Source organism: Lissotriton vulgaris, chromosome 9, assembly GCF_964263255.1.
Source record: "Lissotriton vulgaris chromosome 9, aLisVul1.2, whole genome shotgun sequence".
Taxonomy (NCBI): Eukaryota; Metazoa; Chordata; class Amphibia; order Caudata; family Salamandridae; genus Lissotriton; species Lissotriton vulgaris.
This window is the reverse complement of record NC_141697.1, coordinates 395,151,478-395,170,807: the sequence shown is the minus strand read 5'-3', so window position 1 is coordinate 395,170,807 and position 19,330 is coordinate 395,151,478. Positions and strand designations below refer to the sequence as shown.

The window sequence follows — 19,330 nt, the reverse complement described above, 5'->3', positions numbered from 1 at the left end:
GTCTATCAGATCACACCCATGGACACCCTCAAGTAGTTATATTGCTTCTCTCAGTTTCAATAAAAAATATAAAACTTCCGTTTTCATAACCCTGTTTTAATGTAATATTTGTATATACTCCTTTAAAGAGGACTTTTTAACTTAGCACTCATGTTATTTACAAGTGGAGAGGAATGCTAATACACCTTGAGCTCCATCCCGCTAAAAAGGAATCATAGTTTAAACATTTGTATTGGATTAAAAGATGTAATTAGCTTCTAGATAAATCAGTTAGGTCAATTGGCAAAATAGAAAATGAAACAATCCTAAAAAAAAATGCAATTACAAACGTTTAAGGTATGTTTATTAGTGTCCTGCACTTTCTACATAGCAGGATTTTTGTTAGTTTAAAAAAACACAAAAAACAGGAACTTCAAGTAAACTACTCAAAACAACCAGTGCTTTAGAGTCATGATAACCTTACACTTGTATTGTTTTTGGTAATCCAAATATTTTAAATTACTATTGATAAATTGAGTCCGTTTAAGACTGCAGCCTTCAAATATGCAAATACATTCCTCAATGTAAACAGTACATTTTAATCTGTCACAATCAAAAAACACACAAGACATTCACTTCGCCTCCACTGTTGTATCACTTCAGAATATCATTGCATTTTTCTGTATATACATTCGTTCATGCACAAGTTACAGGGATATAGACTTTGAACTTCACAAGTGGAGATTAACACATTCTTTCTTCACTCTACAGGATTGTGGCCACTGTAAAATATTGTTTGGATATGGTGAACGCAGCAGAAAAAACAATGGTACATAACACAAAGGCACTGAATTAGTAATGCCTATCTTATATTTAATGCAAATCCATACACACCCTAAGACCGAAGATTTACATACAGCTGCATGCTCTGTTAAAGAATAGTACATCTTGATTAGAGACTAAGCACATAAATCTATAGTATCCACATTATTCACACAATAATGGAAAGAAAACAGTATAAAAAATGTAGAGACACAGAAACATAGGGCGCAGGAAAGGATACAATGGGAGGAGGATAAAGCGGGTGATAGAAACACAGAGGTGGAGAAACATAAGCATTTAAAATGCTATTAAACCCAACACAACAAAACCAGATCCACCACAACCAACCCATCGTACGGTTTCTTATTAACAAAACTGCAATATATACAGCCTAATTACAATCTATATGTCATACAATAATTTTAACAAAGAACATTTACAAGTCTATATATATATATTTTAAAATACAGACCAATAGCTTTCTATATTTGGATTGTGCACCATCTTTCAAAGGTGATTAGGATATTCTTTTAATTGATATGCCTGGCGGTAACAGTTATACGCAGCAATATTACAATATATACAATATTTTAGAAGGCATTATTGTGACCATTAAAACATTTTAAGTACTTCTGCGACTATGGTATAACACCCATATAGCTTTGCTGACATTGTTATACTGTAAACTTTTAAGACTCAATGCTTACAGCATTGTACAGTTTTGTAAATAATATACGTATATATAGATACTGGTTTCTCTTGAAGTTAGGAATTTGCTAACAATCAATCAGTGAACGGTTTATGTTCCTGAGGTTTGTAATGACTTTGTAATACAACACTGAAGTGCCTATGTCAATGTTCGGACATTATATACTTCATTTACCATATAATGTTCATATATGCAATCATGTTAATTCATGGGGTATTCAGGATGACTTCCTTAAATTACTCGCCACTGCATTATACTCATGTCTTTTCCTCCTGTGGAGATCAGATGGGTGTCTTCATATAGATAATCAACATTAGTCACATGACTGCTGTGTCCCCCGTACACGTGACTTGGAGCCTATTAAAAATAAACATGAATTGGGTAGAAATACATTGTTAGTGAAATTTAAATTGGTTAAGAGTAATTTACATTTTAAAATACAACCAGCTACAACAAAATATATTTTGCACTATAAAGAAAAAGTGCACAGGGCCTTCATTATGGGTGTTAACAGGTAAAAAAGTAATAGAAGTAATCGAACTCTCTCTATTATGAGTACTTTTAGCATATACCATCATTTTTACCTGTTATCAATTGACATTTCTGAAAATATCTGAGAGATCCCATTGCTTTAAAATCTACAGGCCATTCTTTTTCTCTTCTTTGATGAATCGAAATGTCTATTTCACAAACATTTCCTCCCAAATAAGAACGCTTTGCAATCTAGTTAAATGCACACTGCAGCTTTCGTATTATGTTCGATATATACTGCTGTTCATATGTCCCACATACACTCAATGTTAATGGAGAAACCTCACTGTACCACTGCCTTTGGCACTGCACAATGCCTCATTTTACAATCACTAACCACTCAAAATACACACACAAATCTCACCATTATTCTCTAGGCCAAAATGTCTTCCTGTCGCCGCACCTGTATATGCCCATTCTTATGTTTAGGGTATTTATAGAGCGCATGCTTGCCTAAGTGCTTCCCAGCGCTAGCGGAGCAAACAAATACAGAGGTTAATGGTATTGAGTAAAGAGCCAAGTCTTAACCTTTTTTCGGAAAATAGGTTCAGCTTCCACGAATCTACACTCCATTGACATGGAATTCCATAGCTTGGGTGCCAGGTTTGTAAAAGATTTGCTGCCCCATCTGGCTCTTTTAATTCTGGTTGTTTTTAATAACAGTTTGGTGCCAGAGTGAATGCTTCTTTTCAGGGAATATAGGCATACCAGATGTCAGATTTTGCTGGGGCCTTTGCAGTGTATGGCCTTGTGTGTTAGGCAGAGTGGCTTTAATTTGACTCTCACCTCAATTGGCAACCAGTTCAGTGCTTTTAAGCGCTTCCCAAAGGCTGGGGGATTTACACAGCAATCTAACTGCAGCATTCTGTACAACCTGAAGTTTTTTTAAGATGTATTTTGGTGCCTTCAGTTATAGGGAATTACTATAGACCAAGAGTGATGTAATCAACGCATGGATTACTGTTTTTCTGAGCTGCAGGAAAATGAACTCCAGAGTTTTATGGAGCATTCTAAGCAGGCCAAAGTAGGTTCCTGTGAGCTTTTTCACTTGGGTTTTCAATGTTAGCCATAACCCGAGATTTTTGATAATCGTGTTAAGGATTGGTGGACTGCCTAGACACATAGGCCAGCTGATCATAGGCCTGTGGACCACCTTGTTTCTGTGCGCCATAAGCTTAGTTTTATTCCCGTTCAGCTTCAGGCAGCTGTTTGTCATCTATTCCACCACCGTTTCCAGGCATGTTGCAATGCAGTCCGCATCACCCTTGGAGCTGGGGCCGAGAGCGACCACCAATTGTGAATCATCTGCGTACGATATCAGAGATACCGAACTCCTAGACGATCTGTGCCAGTTGCCTCAAGTAGACTTTAAACAATGTGGGGCTAAGCAAGGAGCCCTGTGGCACTCCACAAGCCAACTGCATGGGTTAGATTCCATGACTTGAAAGGTTCTGCCCTCCAGAAAGGAGGACAGCCATTCCAGCACTTTGTATCGGATGCCACTTTCCCACAGCCTCTTTAGTAGGATTGAGTGGTCCACGGTGCCGTGCTACAATCAAGGAGCAGAATAGCGCATAAGCTCCCTTGATCCAGGTCATTTTTAAGTCTTCAACGCAACAGTGCAGCGCTGACTCCACGCTGTGTTGCGCCCGAAAGCCCATCTTAACTCTCTGCATGTGAAACAACCCATAACTACGTAGCTGTGCCACATAAAATTACGTTCGAAGTTCCTCAAAGCCCTTCATTTTTCTTTTTGGAAACATTATGCAGGTCCTGGATCCCCGAGTGGCCCCTTAAAATGCAAACTGGTATTCCCAAATGTCACCCTTTTGGTGAGCCCAGAGACTTGACACAAAATTAGTCACTGTGCCCTGTAATCTTAAGGAGTAGAAAACGTTCAACCAAAGTCATTGCTGCGGTGGTGTACTCCTGTTTTTGGGTGCTTGTTTGCACCATGAGTTGCCTACTTCTCTATCCATCTAAATTAAATGTAGAGGCTTGGGGGCAGACAGGGGCCACATTTTTTTTTTTCAAATTTATTTTAGCAGATATACAATTTGAATGCATGTATGTGGTACTTCTACATAGTTAACTTAGTCAAAAGGCAGCAGACCGCAGTACAGTGTCAAAGAGGAGCATAAATTCAATGGGTCATAGGAGAGGCAGCTGAGGTGTAAAATGTTAATGCATTGCAATGCAGTGTTCTTAAAAGGAGGTGCATCTTCAGCTTTTCCCACTGGAAGAGCATTGTGGCAGTGTTGATGGCTATGTGGATGTTTCAGATGCTGGGTGTATAGAAGGAAAATGCCTGTTTTGTTTTTTTCTTTATTTACACTTCTTAGTCTGCAATCTGACGGTGTCCTGGCTGTGGGTGTGCCAAGAACAGTCATGGATGGTGAGCTAATCTGCAACATAAGATGGGTTGCTGGTCATAATTGCTCTGTAATCTACACAAATGGTTTTGAGGATGATGCAGGCTGGCGAGGGGAGCGAATTGAGTTCTATCAGGATGCGGTGATATGATTATATTTCTTCCGGTCCTGGATGAGATTTGCAGTGGCATGTAGGATGCCTTTATATGGTGCCAGTGTGGTTTCTGACTGGCCACAGAGCAGGGGGGTGCTGCCACTATCCAGAGGAGAGAGTATGTGGGCTTGGCCACAGTTCTGCAGTTGCTTTATGAAAGAAACCTCACTATCTTCATAAGAGAAAGCTGGAATCAGCCATCTAATTTTTTTGGCAATGTATTCCATGAGGCTGAAGTTGGTGTCCAGGGTATTTCCAAGTGACTTGACATTCATTAAAAGTTTTGGTTGGAAGACGTCAGGGTTCAGGTCATTGAACCAGTGTTACACTTCTTGTTTGTTGCTCTTGGTAAAGAACAGAAATTCAGTCTTGGTTGGGTTGAGCTTCAGGTAGGCACTTGACATCCAGATGTGGATGATCAGGCAGTGTTTGAGGCATTGGAGGTCTGAAGCAGAGGATTCTTTCAAGTACAGTTGTTCATCAGTATGTTGGTGAATTGTGATGCATCCTGAGGCTCCACGTAGAGGTTAAAGATGAAACTGGACAGTATGGAACCTTGGGAACTCTGCAGGTGATATGGAACTTTAAGACAAGGTGGGGTCCATGTGAACACAATTGCAAACGTTATGTGTAGGAGTGCTGGCAAACCTTCTCCGATCATCAGAACAAATGCATAGGTAGGTTTTTCAAGAACATAACGGGTGCACCGGTCATTAGGATATTCATCAGTATTCACAAACATTTACTGTAGCCATATAGCCCACAGCTGAGGGCTATACCCGAGTTATAGGCCAGAGCTGCAGACTAGGGCCTATAAGGAGGGAGAGGGCCTTCAACAACAAGTACAGCCTGAGGCAGAAGGACTATAAGACTATTAGAACATTCTACCCACTCAGAGTAGAATGTTCTAAATTAAAAAGGTAGAAAATTTAAGAGAAACATTGGAACTGGAGCTCCGGGCTTATACCAGCCATTATATGCCTGAGTTACTCCGTTGTCTTCAATGGACCTCTCAATATTACAATGTTCTACTATTGTTTAAGTATGTAGTTATCAAGATGAGGGGGAAATTAACACTGTCCACCGGGGACAATCCTCTCCTTCCTCTGCTGTTCAGGGAGGGACTCCACCTAATTCCCACTACAACAGCCACCTGGAAGGTGTATCTGTCCCATTTCAAGTGAGCAATGCCACTGCTGCATTTACATCTGGGGAAAGAACCAATACAAGCTCTTCGATGGAAGGGGAGGGGAGACAGACCGGGCCTAAAATTGTATGATGCACTGGTCTGCGACTGTCCCACTACCTGACTTTGGGAATAAAGGGTGATTATATTTTGCACATGGAACCGCTTGACCCTGTTCTACTGGTGTAGACAGTGTTGAGCTGGAAGCTGCCACCTCATCCTTGCTAAAACTAAGCCTGGAGATTTTGCTTGCTTGTTTGGAAGATGACAGACAGTTCAAAAAGACATCTACCTAGTGCATTGAGACCTGTTCTACCCCGCATGTTTGACCAGAAACAAGTAGCCCAAAGAACGAGATTGGCTACTATAGATTTTAAATAACATCTACTTAAGTCCATTGAGCCCCTGACTAATGATCGTGGCGCGCGCTGCCCAAGAGTATGTGTAACAGTGATTACTATGTCCAGAGGGCACACTGCTCCCTACACCACAGCTTTTAGTTTGAGTCATAATGAGCCTCCTGTTACTGTGATTGAGCACCTGGTTGGATTGCTAGTTTACCAGCCAGCTTTGTCTTTTCAAGTGCTTTTGTGAAAATTAGAAATTCATGTATGGTAGAGCTTCATGAGCATTAGAACTTTGTGAACATTAACATGTCCAGGGGGTCTGGTTAGCTTTGCCATCGTATTTTACTACTGCATTTCTCGTGCATCAAGTATTATATTCTATGTAACATCCGCTTCGGAAATTTACCATTTATACTTGAAATTTAATTGATTTTATATAGGATTGTAAAGAAATATTAACTGTGCTATTATAAAACTGTGGCTGTATATTCAGATCATTAAACTACCATAAGTGTGTTTCACTGAACTCAGATTCACCATGCACTATCTCCCTAGAGCTAGGCTTTGACAGTGGTGAATTTACAGAATGCTTACAGTATATGTTAATGTAGAATTGATTTTTTTACTATGCATTATTTTTGAAGATCAATTGTTGCCTTATATTCACATATTGTGTGTGTGTGTCAAGCAAACCTGCGGAAAACGAACAGCTTCGCAAACTTCATAAGTTTGTACTGATGTAATGTAAGGTGGATTTGTAGAGCGCTGCTCGTCACCCGTGAGGGCATCACCCGCTGAGTGAGGGTATCCAGGAGTTGGATACTGATCTCATTATGAACGACTGAACACCTTTTTACATGGGTAAAAAGTTTTTTTATAAGCGGATGAAGCACAAAGATAGTCTAAGAATGGCTCTGACCCATCTCAGGTGTTTTCAAATGATACGGTATAATCATCAAATATTGAGAGATCCAGATGCCCTCACTTTCAAAACAGAAAGTATGGAGTTTGAGGAGTGAAGCGATTCACAGAAGCTCAGGATAGAACCAGAGTTTTAAAAAGTTACTTTACGTTGCTTTGTGAAATATGTATTGGAATATTTGTAGCAAAAAAATCGCAAATGTTGTTTACACTTCTCTGTTAGATATCTGGGTTGGGGAAACATGTACAGCTCTGTCTTTATAGGTTGGGAAGTACATGACAGGCATTCCTTGATGTGAATGACTCAAAACATCTAAAGAAGAAAGTAATGAAATTGAAAATGTGTGACATGGCAAAACAGTGATTCTCCTAGTGAAATTTCAAAGTTTCCCAAACACATTTTATGAACACATAAGAAAAACTGTCTTTATAAAAATTCACTCCTTATGACAAGAGATGTTGCATTGCGTAATATAATTTGTATCCTACTGCCTCAGTTGAGTGAAATGAACTGCTTAGAACATAAAAACAGATGTACTAAAGTGTCCATTTGTTTGTCATTATGTATTTAGTGTGCATTCTACTTTACAGAAATAAGCTTCAAACCCCCTCTATTAAGTGAGCAAATCTTACGCGGGCCCCATTCATAAATATACTCTATACAAATAGTGATGGAAGGAAAAAAAAAAACAAAAAAAAAAAAAAAACTTACTCTGAACTGTGAGCATGGGTATGAGAAAAGATGAACTTTGCCGAAATCATCTCCAGTTGCAAGAATGTTTTTCTCAAATGATCTACAGATGGCATTGATGTCTGTTCCATCCGAGCCTTCAGGCCACACACCTGTCATATGGAAAAATTACAACGTTTAGGACTAATTTAACGTGTCCATTAGAATGGCTAGCAGTGTTAGAATTAAAACCAAACTCTTACATAATACCTTACACATCTAACTGAACAAGCAATACACAATAAAAATCATTAACTTATTTTAACCGGGAAGAGAAGCTCACAAAGTAATAGTTATATAATTGTAATGTACATGGGAAAACATGAACCAACAAAACAAATAACTAATTGTATTCCCTTAAACCTAACCATATCCCATTCCCAAGATTGACATTGTCCTTGCATAAGTAATTCTAACTTGTTGTTCATTAAAGCCGACAGATCAACAATCACTCAAGAACAAATCTAGAGTTCAACACCGGGTAAAATATTACTGTACTTTTTCACATTAGCAACATCTACAGTTTAGATTTATAAGAATGCTAAGTTATGTTTTGCTGGGTATGCGAATGCAGTACTAGGTGAAAAGTGGTGTTAACACTTCAGCTCAGAGTAGAAAAACGTGAAAATCTATGCAAATTACTGAACTCCATTTACAGGGTAAACAGATTTTACAAATCTGTGAAACATAAAACGGCAGGAGTGGGCAAATAATATTGTGGATTCCCCACAATAATTTGTACAATCTTGAAAGAGAAGTGCCCACGGATCAGCAAAGCAGGATTAAGGAATTCCTTATGCAGGGTAAGTTATTTACACACTTGAGCTTCACTTACAAAATCAGTCAGTAATTCACAGGATCTCACAAAACATATAAAGTGTCAGAACTATTTTTTAATCAGTCCGGAAAAGGAAAGTTCTTGTCAGATTCACTGATGTTATAAATGTTAATGAACCTAAACTGCATAAAGGCAAAACTTTGAAGAGTAAACATTTTTTTTTAGAGATTTAGAAAACCTCAAAATCTGCACAATATTTAACCAAAATGACTATCACATTTAATGCAATACATGTTGAGGTTACATTTTGCAGTACCAGTGTTAGTCAAACCTGACTTTATTGAAAAAAATGAGGTGGAACGAAATGACAGATAAGACTCCAATCATCCTCAATATTTTAATGGCCAGGGAACCATTTTGGGAAATTGCAGCCATTGGAGACATCCACCCGTTTCACAATAACTATTTCAAACACATATTACATGCATCAACACTTTAAAAAATGTGGAAGCTTACCAAAAACATGGAATCCTAATGTACATGTGTAGGTAACCCATTCTATATCTCTAGTAGTTTCAACACCGACTACTTGTTTACAGGAAGCAGGGGCCCCTAAAACAGAAAATAAAATGTTAGCAACAACAAACGGGTAATCGTAAAACTGTTTAATTTGATTTCCTTGCCTAACTGCAAACGTTTGCCCCAAACATTTCATTGCCTCCTGTGCAGAAGCTTCCCGGCAGTATATAACAGAAATTCTGTCCTAAAGTTTACAAACAAAACACCCATTATAAGTACAGCATACTAAAAAAATCAGCAATTGAACAACTTTCGAATGAACAGGTGACTTTTCCTACTGTAATGTTCTGTACACTTTACTTTAGTTTTTAAAATTGAGATACTTGAAATGGCCCGATAAGTTCACTTATAGATTATGTGTACAGTCTACAATTTGTGAATTCTTTATGTTCGCATTGACAGCGTCTCCAGTGAGTGTGAAGAAACATTTACAGATTTAGAGATACAGGCAGACAGAGACTATGCCACAATTCAAACTACCATCATGAAAGCAGGAGATCAACTACTGTTCACAAGCAAGGCGTTTGGTAAAAATAAAGTAAATTTGAACTATGTAACTAGTGATAATAGTCTTTTAAAGACAAGGTCATTACAAATATTATTTGACCTGATAAAAGCTTTACAAAACACATCTATTTTATTAAAGAAGAAAAATCATGCCAGCCAAAACATTAAAATTATCCTCATTAGAAAAACAAGTTCTAGAGGTTTGGGCTTGGTTTTAGGATTAATGGCAAGTTTTATGGTTTTGGGGAACGTTTTACTATATGCTTTTAAGTTCGTGATTTTTCAAAAAGGTTAATTTGATTTTTTAAGAGTTGCGTTTTGGGGATGAAGGTTTTTAAGGGTTTAGGGCTGTGGTTTAGAATAAGGTTTTAAGGTTTACGGTTCAGGGATGTTTTTGTTTTATAGGTTAATACAATGTTTACAGGTGTTATTTTGTTGATAGGGTAATGGTTTTAAAGTTCTGGGATGGCTTAGAGCATGGGTACTCACAAGCACTTTCCCGGGGGCTGCAAAGTTTTGTCTATGGTGTGTTGAAGGGCCGTACTGATGCCAGCGGGGGGTGTGAAGTGGATGTAGGGGAAGCAATCCATGTATATCTAGATGCCATCTAAAGTTCCTAAAGTTAAGGGCCTATATACTTCCTTTCCCTAACTGCAATTAACTTTTAAATAAAAGATTGCACTAACATGGATTTTCTTTTTTTAAAATATGCAGCAGAGTGGAGTAAACAGCTGCCCAGTGGGCCGCATGTAAAGGTCAGGAGGGCCGCATGCGGCCACCGGGCCGTACTTTGAGTATCATTGGCTTAAAGGGGGAGTTTTAGGGAATATTTTAGTATATCGTTTTTGGGGGGGGTCCTTAATAGGATAACAATTTTTAGGTTTTAGGGATGAGTTTATATATAAAAGGTAATGGATTTTAGGGCTCAGGGGAATTAACTGGACTTCAGATAAGGAGAGTTGTGGGGGATTTGGGAAGAGTCTGCCTCAGCTTACAAACTAAATCATATGAGCAGAAATGCACAGGCAAATATTCCTGACCACTTCATCCATAGTGCATTGCCATGGACCAGGGTGTCGTAATCTGGTTTTTATTAATTTAGAGTCAGACAGCGCAAAGTTGCGGAATTCACACAGTTTTTGTTCAACTTCGTGGAATTCCGCGTTGTACTCCGCCAACTACGCCCACCCTTATTTTCAGCAGGGCTGAACAGGGCTTTGTGAGGAACCCCCCCACCGCCAGACATATATGAATAGGGCCTTGCGGTGGAGTTCCCACTCATGTATATACAAAGGGCTTCCCCTGCTAACAAATATAGGAGTACCCACTCATGGACTTACTGATGCTTCCTGCAAAGTAGGTCGGCCAAGTTATTGTCCAGACCCGGAATGTACTGTATGACCAACTTGTGATGTATCGCCCACCTCCAGACGCGCTGGGCTAGGGCATACAGCTGGGGCAAGTGCGTGCTACCTTGCTTTTGTAGGTAAAACATGGCTGTGGTGCGGTCTGTGCGGACTAATAGGACCTTGCTGTGAATGAGTGGAAGGAATGCTGGAAGAGCAAACTGAATAGCCAGCAGTTCTAGGTGGTTGATGTGGGGGTGCTGGTGTCCACAAGACCTGGACTGTCTGATCTTGCAGATATGCACACCGTCTGGTGAGCGAGGCGTCCGTGGTGATATGCTCCTGCAGAACTAGGCCTAGAAAGGGCCGTCCCTGCAACAGAGTGTGATGAGTACAGCCCCAAATCAACACTAGACCCTCACCTGAGACCACTGTGCTGCAAGGCACTGCCTTAAGGGACGCATGTGTGACCTTGCAGGAGGAACTATTGCAATGCAAGACGCCATCATGCCTAACAAATGCATTACTTTTCTGACAATTACCAGACGAACTGGCTAAACAAGTGGTAGTAGTTTTTGGAAAGCCTTAAGCCAGGCTTGGATATGCCTAAAGAGAAAAACATGAAAAGGGTGTTCCCTAAGTACCAGGAGAACAAATTTCTATTTTCACATTCAGCTAGCCCACACAACCACAACAGAAATAAATTTGTTCAAAATATATATATCGTTTTCATAGAAAAATAATTTCATTTAGACAGTGTAACATCTGAGAAACATTTCGTAATCATATACAAAGCTACAGTATAAAAACTAGGACACAATAATAATTCAAGAAGGCACAAAGTACATTCACTCATCCACTCAAACACACCTTTTGTACCATCAGATACATCTGATGGTACAAAAAGGTGTGTTTGAGTGGATGAGTGAATGTACTTTGAGCCTTCTTGAATTATTGTGTGTCCTAGTTTTTATACTGTAGCTTTGTATATGATGCCCCCAACAGATGTAAGATAGTGGGGGAAGGACAGAACTACCTTTGCCTCTCCCCTTGCCTCCCCTTATATACACCTCTGTAGTAACCCTGTGAAGGGGTCTACTGCTGTTGTCTGGTGAAAGTCTTGTGGTAACTGTTTTGGCCACACCACGGTAAGGTGGGCACTAAAAGAAGCTGTGGGAAGTGGGAGGATGAAGGGTCCTTCTGGATCTTTTTAAGCATCTCGTCGACCTGAGGGCCGAAAAGATGCTTACCATTGAAGGGCACATTAAGGTGGTGTTGTACCTCCTGCTTAAAATTGTCGACACTGCCATGAATTAGGACTTAGGAGACTAGAATGAATGCTGCGAGCAGCTGTGTTGCAGCATCCAGAGCACACCAGATGTTACTTGGTGTTAGAAATTGTGTTTCTGGTTGACTAAGGTATACACCCAGGCCATGCAGAACCCACCACTCTAATCAGGGTAAGCTAGATACACAACCGAGATAACCTGTGCCTACCCTCTGGTAGCTTGGCGCAGATCTGGCAGGCGTATTAAAAGAGGCAATGTGTAAAGTATTTGTGCACCACACACACAGTAACACAATAAGTACACCACAAAAATACTCCACAGAGGCTTATAAAAATAGCCTAATATGTTATGACCAAGACAAGAACCATCAAAATTCAATGCATACTTTTTAGTTCTGCGCGTTATCTAATATGAAGGAAAAAACTGCATTGCAAAACATATTCGCTCCTCAGATTATTTACGGCAATGTTCATAGTTGCAAATGCCGTCAAGAGCCCTTGAGCTGAACATGCTCGTTGCGGTCTCACTGGACCGAAGTGCCAGACACAGACCCTGGCTGGTGATCAACAAGTACGCATTCGTACGGTGTCTGGATAAGACAGGCTCCCAGGAACTGCAAACAGAAAGGGGCTAGGGGTTACACTGGACGGGTGTATGAAAATAGTTTTAGCCACCCGTGGGAACGCAGGTTAGCCACAAAGCACTATGTGGGTCCCAACCACAGGCAATGTACTTTTTCGCACAGGAAGGGTCGAAGCAGACTCAGCGGGCTGAGAACAGACGCAGTGAACTCCTCTACACAGAATCAGACAATGTGCAGCGTGACCGCTTGTGACATGGGCAGTCTGCGCTGAAGCGTCACAGTGGAGACTCCAGTTACCATCCAATGCTGGGGCTGCACGGGAAGGGCTTGAAGGGCTTTTTCTCAGCTCTGTGGCATCTGGCCCAACACAGAGGTGGCGATTTAAGTCCGCGCATACAACTGATCTTCGTAGTTAGCAGTTACAGGTCAAAAGCAAGCACTAGACCTTTGTAAAGCAAAGAGCTTGATCTTTTCAAAGTGAAGTCTTTGATGGCCTGTGACTTCAAGAACAGGGGGCAAGCCAGAAAGTCCTTGGAGAATGCTTTAGATCTGCTCAACAAGGCAGGTAGCAAAGTGGCAGTCCTCCCTAGCAGCTCAACAGTCCTACTGGCAATGTGCCGCTGTAGAGCCGGCAGTGTCTGGTTATAGGATCAAAAAGTGTCTGAATTGAAGAGGTCAGAGCCCCAGTATTTCTACCCAAAAGTGCTTTGTTGTAGGGTGTGACTTTAAAGGAGCCCTCTAAAATGCCGAGTGGGCAGGAGTCGCGGTTCCAGCTGGATCCAGAGCCCTTGGAGTAGATTTCTTCTGGACAGGTCCGCTGTCCACGGAAGATTGGAGTCTTTTTCGAAAGCAGCAGTCCTCCCAGAGTTTTGAGAGGTTGCTGGCGGCAAGACAGGTAGCCTTGTGGTAACAGGTTAATGGAAGCTGGAGACATGCCGGTAGGGCTGGGGCCAAGGCAGTTGCCATCTTCAGGCTTCTCTCTAGAGGGATTTCTTCTTTCTTTTTAGGTCACCGCAGTTCTAGTTTCCAGATCTGGGGGAGCCATAAATACTACTATTAACGGGCGTTTCAGGGGAGTAGCAGGTAGGGTCAATGGGCAGCTGATCTGGGGTGACTACCTTCAATTATGCCACCCTCCTGTGGGAGGGGGCATAGACCTTGCCCTGACTGAAGGAGTCTCCCCATCTTCAACATGGCAGGGACTGAAAGATGTGCTTCAATTCACTTGCCCCACATTAGGGGCAGAGTTGGCAGAGGAGAGAACACCTCTTAATCTTCTAAATTTTCCCGCTCAAAGTGGGGGTGTAAACCAGGGGCTGCCATCTGCTGCTAGCAATAGAGGCTGGGGTCGCATTACAAAGGTGGCAGGCCTTTGAAGCTTCCCCTTCGAGCACTGGCCCATCCTGGGGGAGGAAGTGTGACCTCTGCCCAGAATATGCATTGTTTCTGGTCATAGAGAGCAGAGGCTCTCTACCCAGGGGTCCAAAAATATGTGTGTGGTAGGCTGCCTAAAGCCAGTCAGTGCCAACAGCAGGGTCGGTAGGTTTTCAGGGGCCACCTCTAAAGTGTCCTCTGGTTACATGTTTTAATAAATCTCACAATGGCATCAGTGTGGATTTATTATAAGGAGCCGTTTGGTACTAAACACTTCTGGTTTCAGTGAAGTCATCCTGATGCTGGGGAACTAGAGATGTTGAGTTTCCAACCAATATACTCCTTATGTCTTTCCTGGCTCTTACAATATTTAGGAATGGACTTAAGTACTGTAGGGGCATATCTACTCATACAGATATGCCCACAGCTGTGGTATAGTGCACCGTGTCTTAGGGCTGCAAGGCCTGCTAGAGGGGTGGCTTACCTATACCTACAGGCAGTGCCATGTCCTCTTGGTTGGTTTTTTTCACCTCACAAGTGAATGAAAGCTGCAAGGGCAGTGACGTGGTCCTAGTTAAGGGGGCCCCAAGGGAGCCTGGTCAGTTTCCAGGCCCTAGGTACCCATTGTACCACTTGCAGGAGGGAAGAAGTACCAATTAGGGATATGTTTTAGGGAAGAAGCAGTGGTACAGGGGAACTGGTTGGCATGGACCCTGTGCACTACAACTGAAACCACATCAAAACCAGGCACAAAATGGGGGCTAACCATGTAAAAAGAGGCAATTTCTCAGTCACCCGGAGAAGCACCTTGTGTTAGGTGGTTATACCTCGCCAAACTCTTGCCTTGATGATACAAATTCATGTAGGCGTTTGCAGGGGATTGGCCTGATAATCACCACAAGGGTCAGGAGCCAGTGGGCCATATCAGGATCAAAGGGGGACCCTGGGCTGCCCCCCACCTCCTGAATACGGAGATCCCTGTGGTGAATGTAGGTGACAGTCCTAATGCAGCAAGGGGAAGCAGGGATAGGAAGAGACTGATGAGGAGTAGGCCTGGAAGGGGCAGGCAGCAAGAGAGGTGCCTCTTTTGCGGCACTGAAGCTTTTTGGGCATCTTTCCAGGAGGCTCTCAGCCCTCCATCGGAGCAGTTATTTTTCTCTTGTGGGGATCCTTGGATGTGGAGCAAGCTCAGCCAAGATCCTGCCTGTGCTTGGCTGAAAGTGGATCCTCTGCTGGCCAGGGTCCAAGTATTCCTGCAGCCTCCACAGGATGGGTGGTCAAACATCTCCGAAGATGGCCTGGATGGAGCTGAAGAGAGTCGGCATCCAGAATGACAAAGATGGCTTTCAGCTCCAAAGCTTTGGACTCTGAATGTGGCTGAATGGGCATCTTCAGATCCAGCGCCCAAGCGGTGGTCGACCGAGGTGAGGCTTCGAGAAGGATTTCAGCACTGAGGGTTGCGAGGGAGTCTGGTCCGGCTCGGTAGTTTGGTGCCGACCAGGTCCATGAGGCAGTGGTGGCCCGGAGTCATCTAAAGAAGCACAAGAGCTTGGTGCTGGTGCCTCAGAAGTACAGATGGTAGTGGTACTCACTGCAGTCCTCAGCAAAGGGCGTTTGGCTGGTGGGGGCCTTTCAGCTTCGAAGTTGGACAGCAGCCTCCTCTGACGTGAAAGCCTCTTCAATCTCGGTGCCAGATACGCTTGGCTGCTGCAAGGCTTCCTCCTCACCTTCACTAAAGATGTCCAGAGTGTCCTCTTCAGCGCTGTGCCACTGAAGTCAAGGCAGTGTGAATCGCACTACAGTTCCAAAGTCTTCTGATTATGGAATGCGAGAAATGCCACACAAGATTCCTCTTGGAGATCTGGGAAGAGGCACATGTTACAAGCTTCATGCAAGTCTGTTGTGGGATATTTGGCATTGCTAGAAAGGCAGAACTGAAAGGGAGTCCTTTCCATTAAGTGGACATTCTCGACCACCAAGGGAGTAGACGGAGCAAAGCCCCGCTGCTCAGAATTAATTGAACACGTAGAAATGTAATTGATGTAACACTGACAACAAGTGGGATTGTTTGGACTGACATGGATGGTGCTGAAGGCCCGGCGAGATAATCAGGAGACATCGAACCGGAGTGTCCAGACAGCGGAGAAAAACAATCAGACTATGGAGTTGATGCCCATGTGAATGAATGAATGAATGAAATGCAATTTATAAACTCGCTACTAAGCCCGAAGGAATCAAGGCGCCTAACCAAAGAGGAAATCATAAAAAGGCAAATCCAGAGCCAAGGGTAGGCTTTGGCAAATAACCAGGTCTTAAGGGCCCTCCTAAAAGCTTGCATTGAGGGTAGGGACTTAATTTCAGCCGGCAAAGTTTTCCACAATTTCGGAGCAAGGCTCGAAAAAGCTCTGCCACCCCACTTGGCTCTACGAACACGGGGAACTGATAACAGAGATTTATTGGCAGAGAGCAGAGTTCTGGAAGGGGTATAAGGAACCAGCAGGTCTTTTATGCCTCCAGACCTGTTTGTAGCCAGAGCCCCATAGATCAAACACAGGGACTTAAAAGAGATCCTGGCCTGAATCGGAAGCCAATGTAATGTCTCTCGCAGCAGTGGCTGAGGCACGCTTAGGTAAATACAATACAAACATGGCTGCGGCGTTCTGCACCATTTGAAGTCGCAGTAACAGACCCTTGTTTATACCTAGATAAGGCATTGCAATAGTCAAGTCTGGAACCTATTAATGCTACTACAACTTGCTTTCTGGCTTGTGGGGACAGATAGTGCTTCATCTTCCGCAAGATATTTATTAAACCCCAACATGTGGCGATAGTCCTGTTAACTTGCTGACCCATCCCCAGGGTTGGGTCAATAATGACTCCTAAGTTCCTGGCCAGGGCGGTGGGTACAGGACAAACACCCAAAGATGATGGGCCACCATTCCGCAGACCAAATGTCCTCCTTTCCTCCAAACACCAGAATTTCTGTCTTCTCGCCATTAAGCTTCAATAAATTGCAAATCATCCATCGAGTGACTGCCTCCATACAGTGTCTAAAATTGGAGGCAGCAGAGATGACAGGTTGGGCGAGAGACACCAGAATCTGAGTGTCATCGGCATAGGAGACTACCTCCATCCCATATGATCTAATAAGCCTGGCAAGTGGGGTCACATAGATGTTGCAAAGGGTCGGACTTAATGCCGACCCCTGAGGGACCCCACAATGCACAGGAAGGGAAGCGATAGGAACTCCCCCCAGCTTAACTCTGTTCCCTCTGGCCCAGGAAAGAGGCCAGCAAACTAAGCGCGGGCCCCTCAACCCCTATCTCCCTCAGTCGAGATGTTAACACCGAGGGAGACCGAGTATCAAACGCAGCCGTAAGATCTAACAGGATAAGGAAGGTAGTCTGGCGGTTCCAGCTGGATCCAGAGCCCTTGGAGTAGATTTCTTCTGGACAGGTCCGCTGTCCACGGAAGATTGGAGTCTTTTTCGAAAGCAGCAGTCCTCCCAGAGTTTTGAGAGGTTGCTGGCGGCAAGACAGGTAGCCTTGTGGTAACAGGTTAATGGAAGCTGGAGACATGCCGGTAGGGCTGGGGCCAAGGCAGTTGCCATCTTCAGGCTTCTCTCTAGAGGGATTTCTTCTTTCTTTTTAGGTCACCGCAGTTCTAGTTTCCAGATCTGGGGGAGCCATAAATACTACTATTAACGGGCGTTTCAGGGGAGTAGCAGGTAGGGTCAATGGGCAGCTGATCTGGGGTGACTACCTTCAATTATGCCACCCTCCTGTGGGAGGGGGCATAGACCTTGCCCTGACTGAAGGAGTCTCCCCATCTTCAACATGGCAGGGACTGAAAGATGTGCTTCAATTCACTTGCCCCACATTAGGGGGAGAGTTGGCAGAGGAGAGAACACCTCTTAATCTTCTAAATTTTCCCGCTCAAAGTGGGGGTGTAAACCAGGGGCTGCCATCTGCTGCTAGCAATAGAGGCTGGGGTCGCATTACAAAGGTGGCAGGCCTTTGAAGCTTCCCCTTCGAGCACTGGCCCATCCTGGGGGAGGAAGTGTGACCTCTGCCCAGAATATGCATTGTTTCTGGTCATAGAGAGCAGAGGCTCTCTACCCAGGGGTCCAAAAATATGTGTGTGGTAGGCTGCCTAAAGCCAGTCAGTGCCAACAGCAGGGTCGGTAGGTTTTCAGGGGCCACCTCTAAAGTGTCCTCTGGTTACATGTTTTAATAAATCTCACAATGGCATCAGTGTGGATTTATTATAAGGAGCCGTTTGGTACTAAACACTTCTGGTTTCAGTGAAGTCATCCTGATGCTGGGGAACTAGAGATGTTGAGTTTCCAACCAATATACTCCTTATGTCTTTCCTGGCACTTACAATATTTAGGAATGGACTTAAGTACTGTAGGGGCATATCTACTCATACAGATATGCCCACAGCTGTGGTATAGTGCACCGTGTCTTAGGGCTGCAAGGCCTGCTAGAGGGGTGGCTTACCTATACCTACAGGCAGTGCCATGTCCTCTTGGTTGGTTTTTTTCACCTCACAAGTGAATGAAAGCTGCAAGGGCAGTGACGTGGTCCTAGTTAAGGGGGCCCCAAGGGAGCCTGGTCAGTTTCCAGGCCCTAGGTACCCATTGTACCACTTGCAGGAGGGAAGAAGTACCAATTAGGGATATGTTTTAGGGAAGAAGCAGTGGTACAGGGGAACTGGTTGGCATGGACCCTGTGCACTACAACTGAAACCACATCAAAACCAGGCACAAAATGGGGGCTAACCATGTAAAAAGAGGCAATTTCTCAGTCACCCGGAGAAGCACCTTGTGTTAGGTGGTTATACCTCGCCAAACTCTTGCCTTGATGATACAAATTCATGTAGGCGTTTGCAGGGGATTGGCCTGATAATCACCACAAGGGTCAGGAGCCAGTGGGCCATATCAGGATCAAAGGGGGACCCTGGGCTGCCCCCCACCTCCTGAATACGGAGATCCCTGTGGTGAATGTAGGTGACAGTCCTAATGCAGCAAGGGGAAGCAGGGATAGGAAGAGACTGATGAGGAGTAGGCCTGGAAGGGGCAGGCAGCAAGAGAGGTGCCTCTTTTGCGGCACTGAAGCTTT

The 19,330-nt window shown here is 43.3% G+C and overlaps 1 protein-coding gene across 16 annotated transcripts in view; it reads right to left on the bottom strand.

Annotated features, from left to right (window-relative positions):
- Nucleotides 1–326: 326 nt before the first annotated feature.
- The window catches only part of EML1 (EMAP like 1), an 899,863-nt gene continuing 880,859 nt past the window's right edge, over nucleotides 327–19,330 (bottom strand). For all 16 annotated transcript variants that reach the window (XM_086937774.1, XM_086937770.1, XM_086937771.1 and 13 more), the window contains 3 exons: nucleotides 9,046–9,141; nucleotides 7,734–7,864; nucleotides 327–1,867 (listed from right to left, as the gene is read on the bottom strand). In XM_086937774.1, coding sequence (XP_086793900.1) covers nucleotides 1,742–1,867; nucleotides 7,734–7,864; nucleotides 9,046–9,141 — 353 coding nt within the window. In that variant the 3' untranslated portion in view covers nucleotides 327–1,741. The remainder of the gene's footprint in view (nucleotides 1,868–7,733; nucleotides 7,865–9,045; nucleotides 9,142–19,330) is intronic.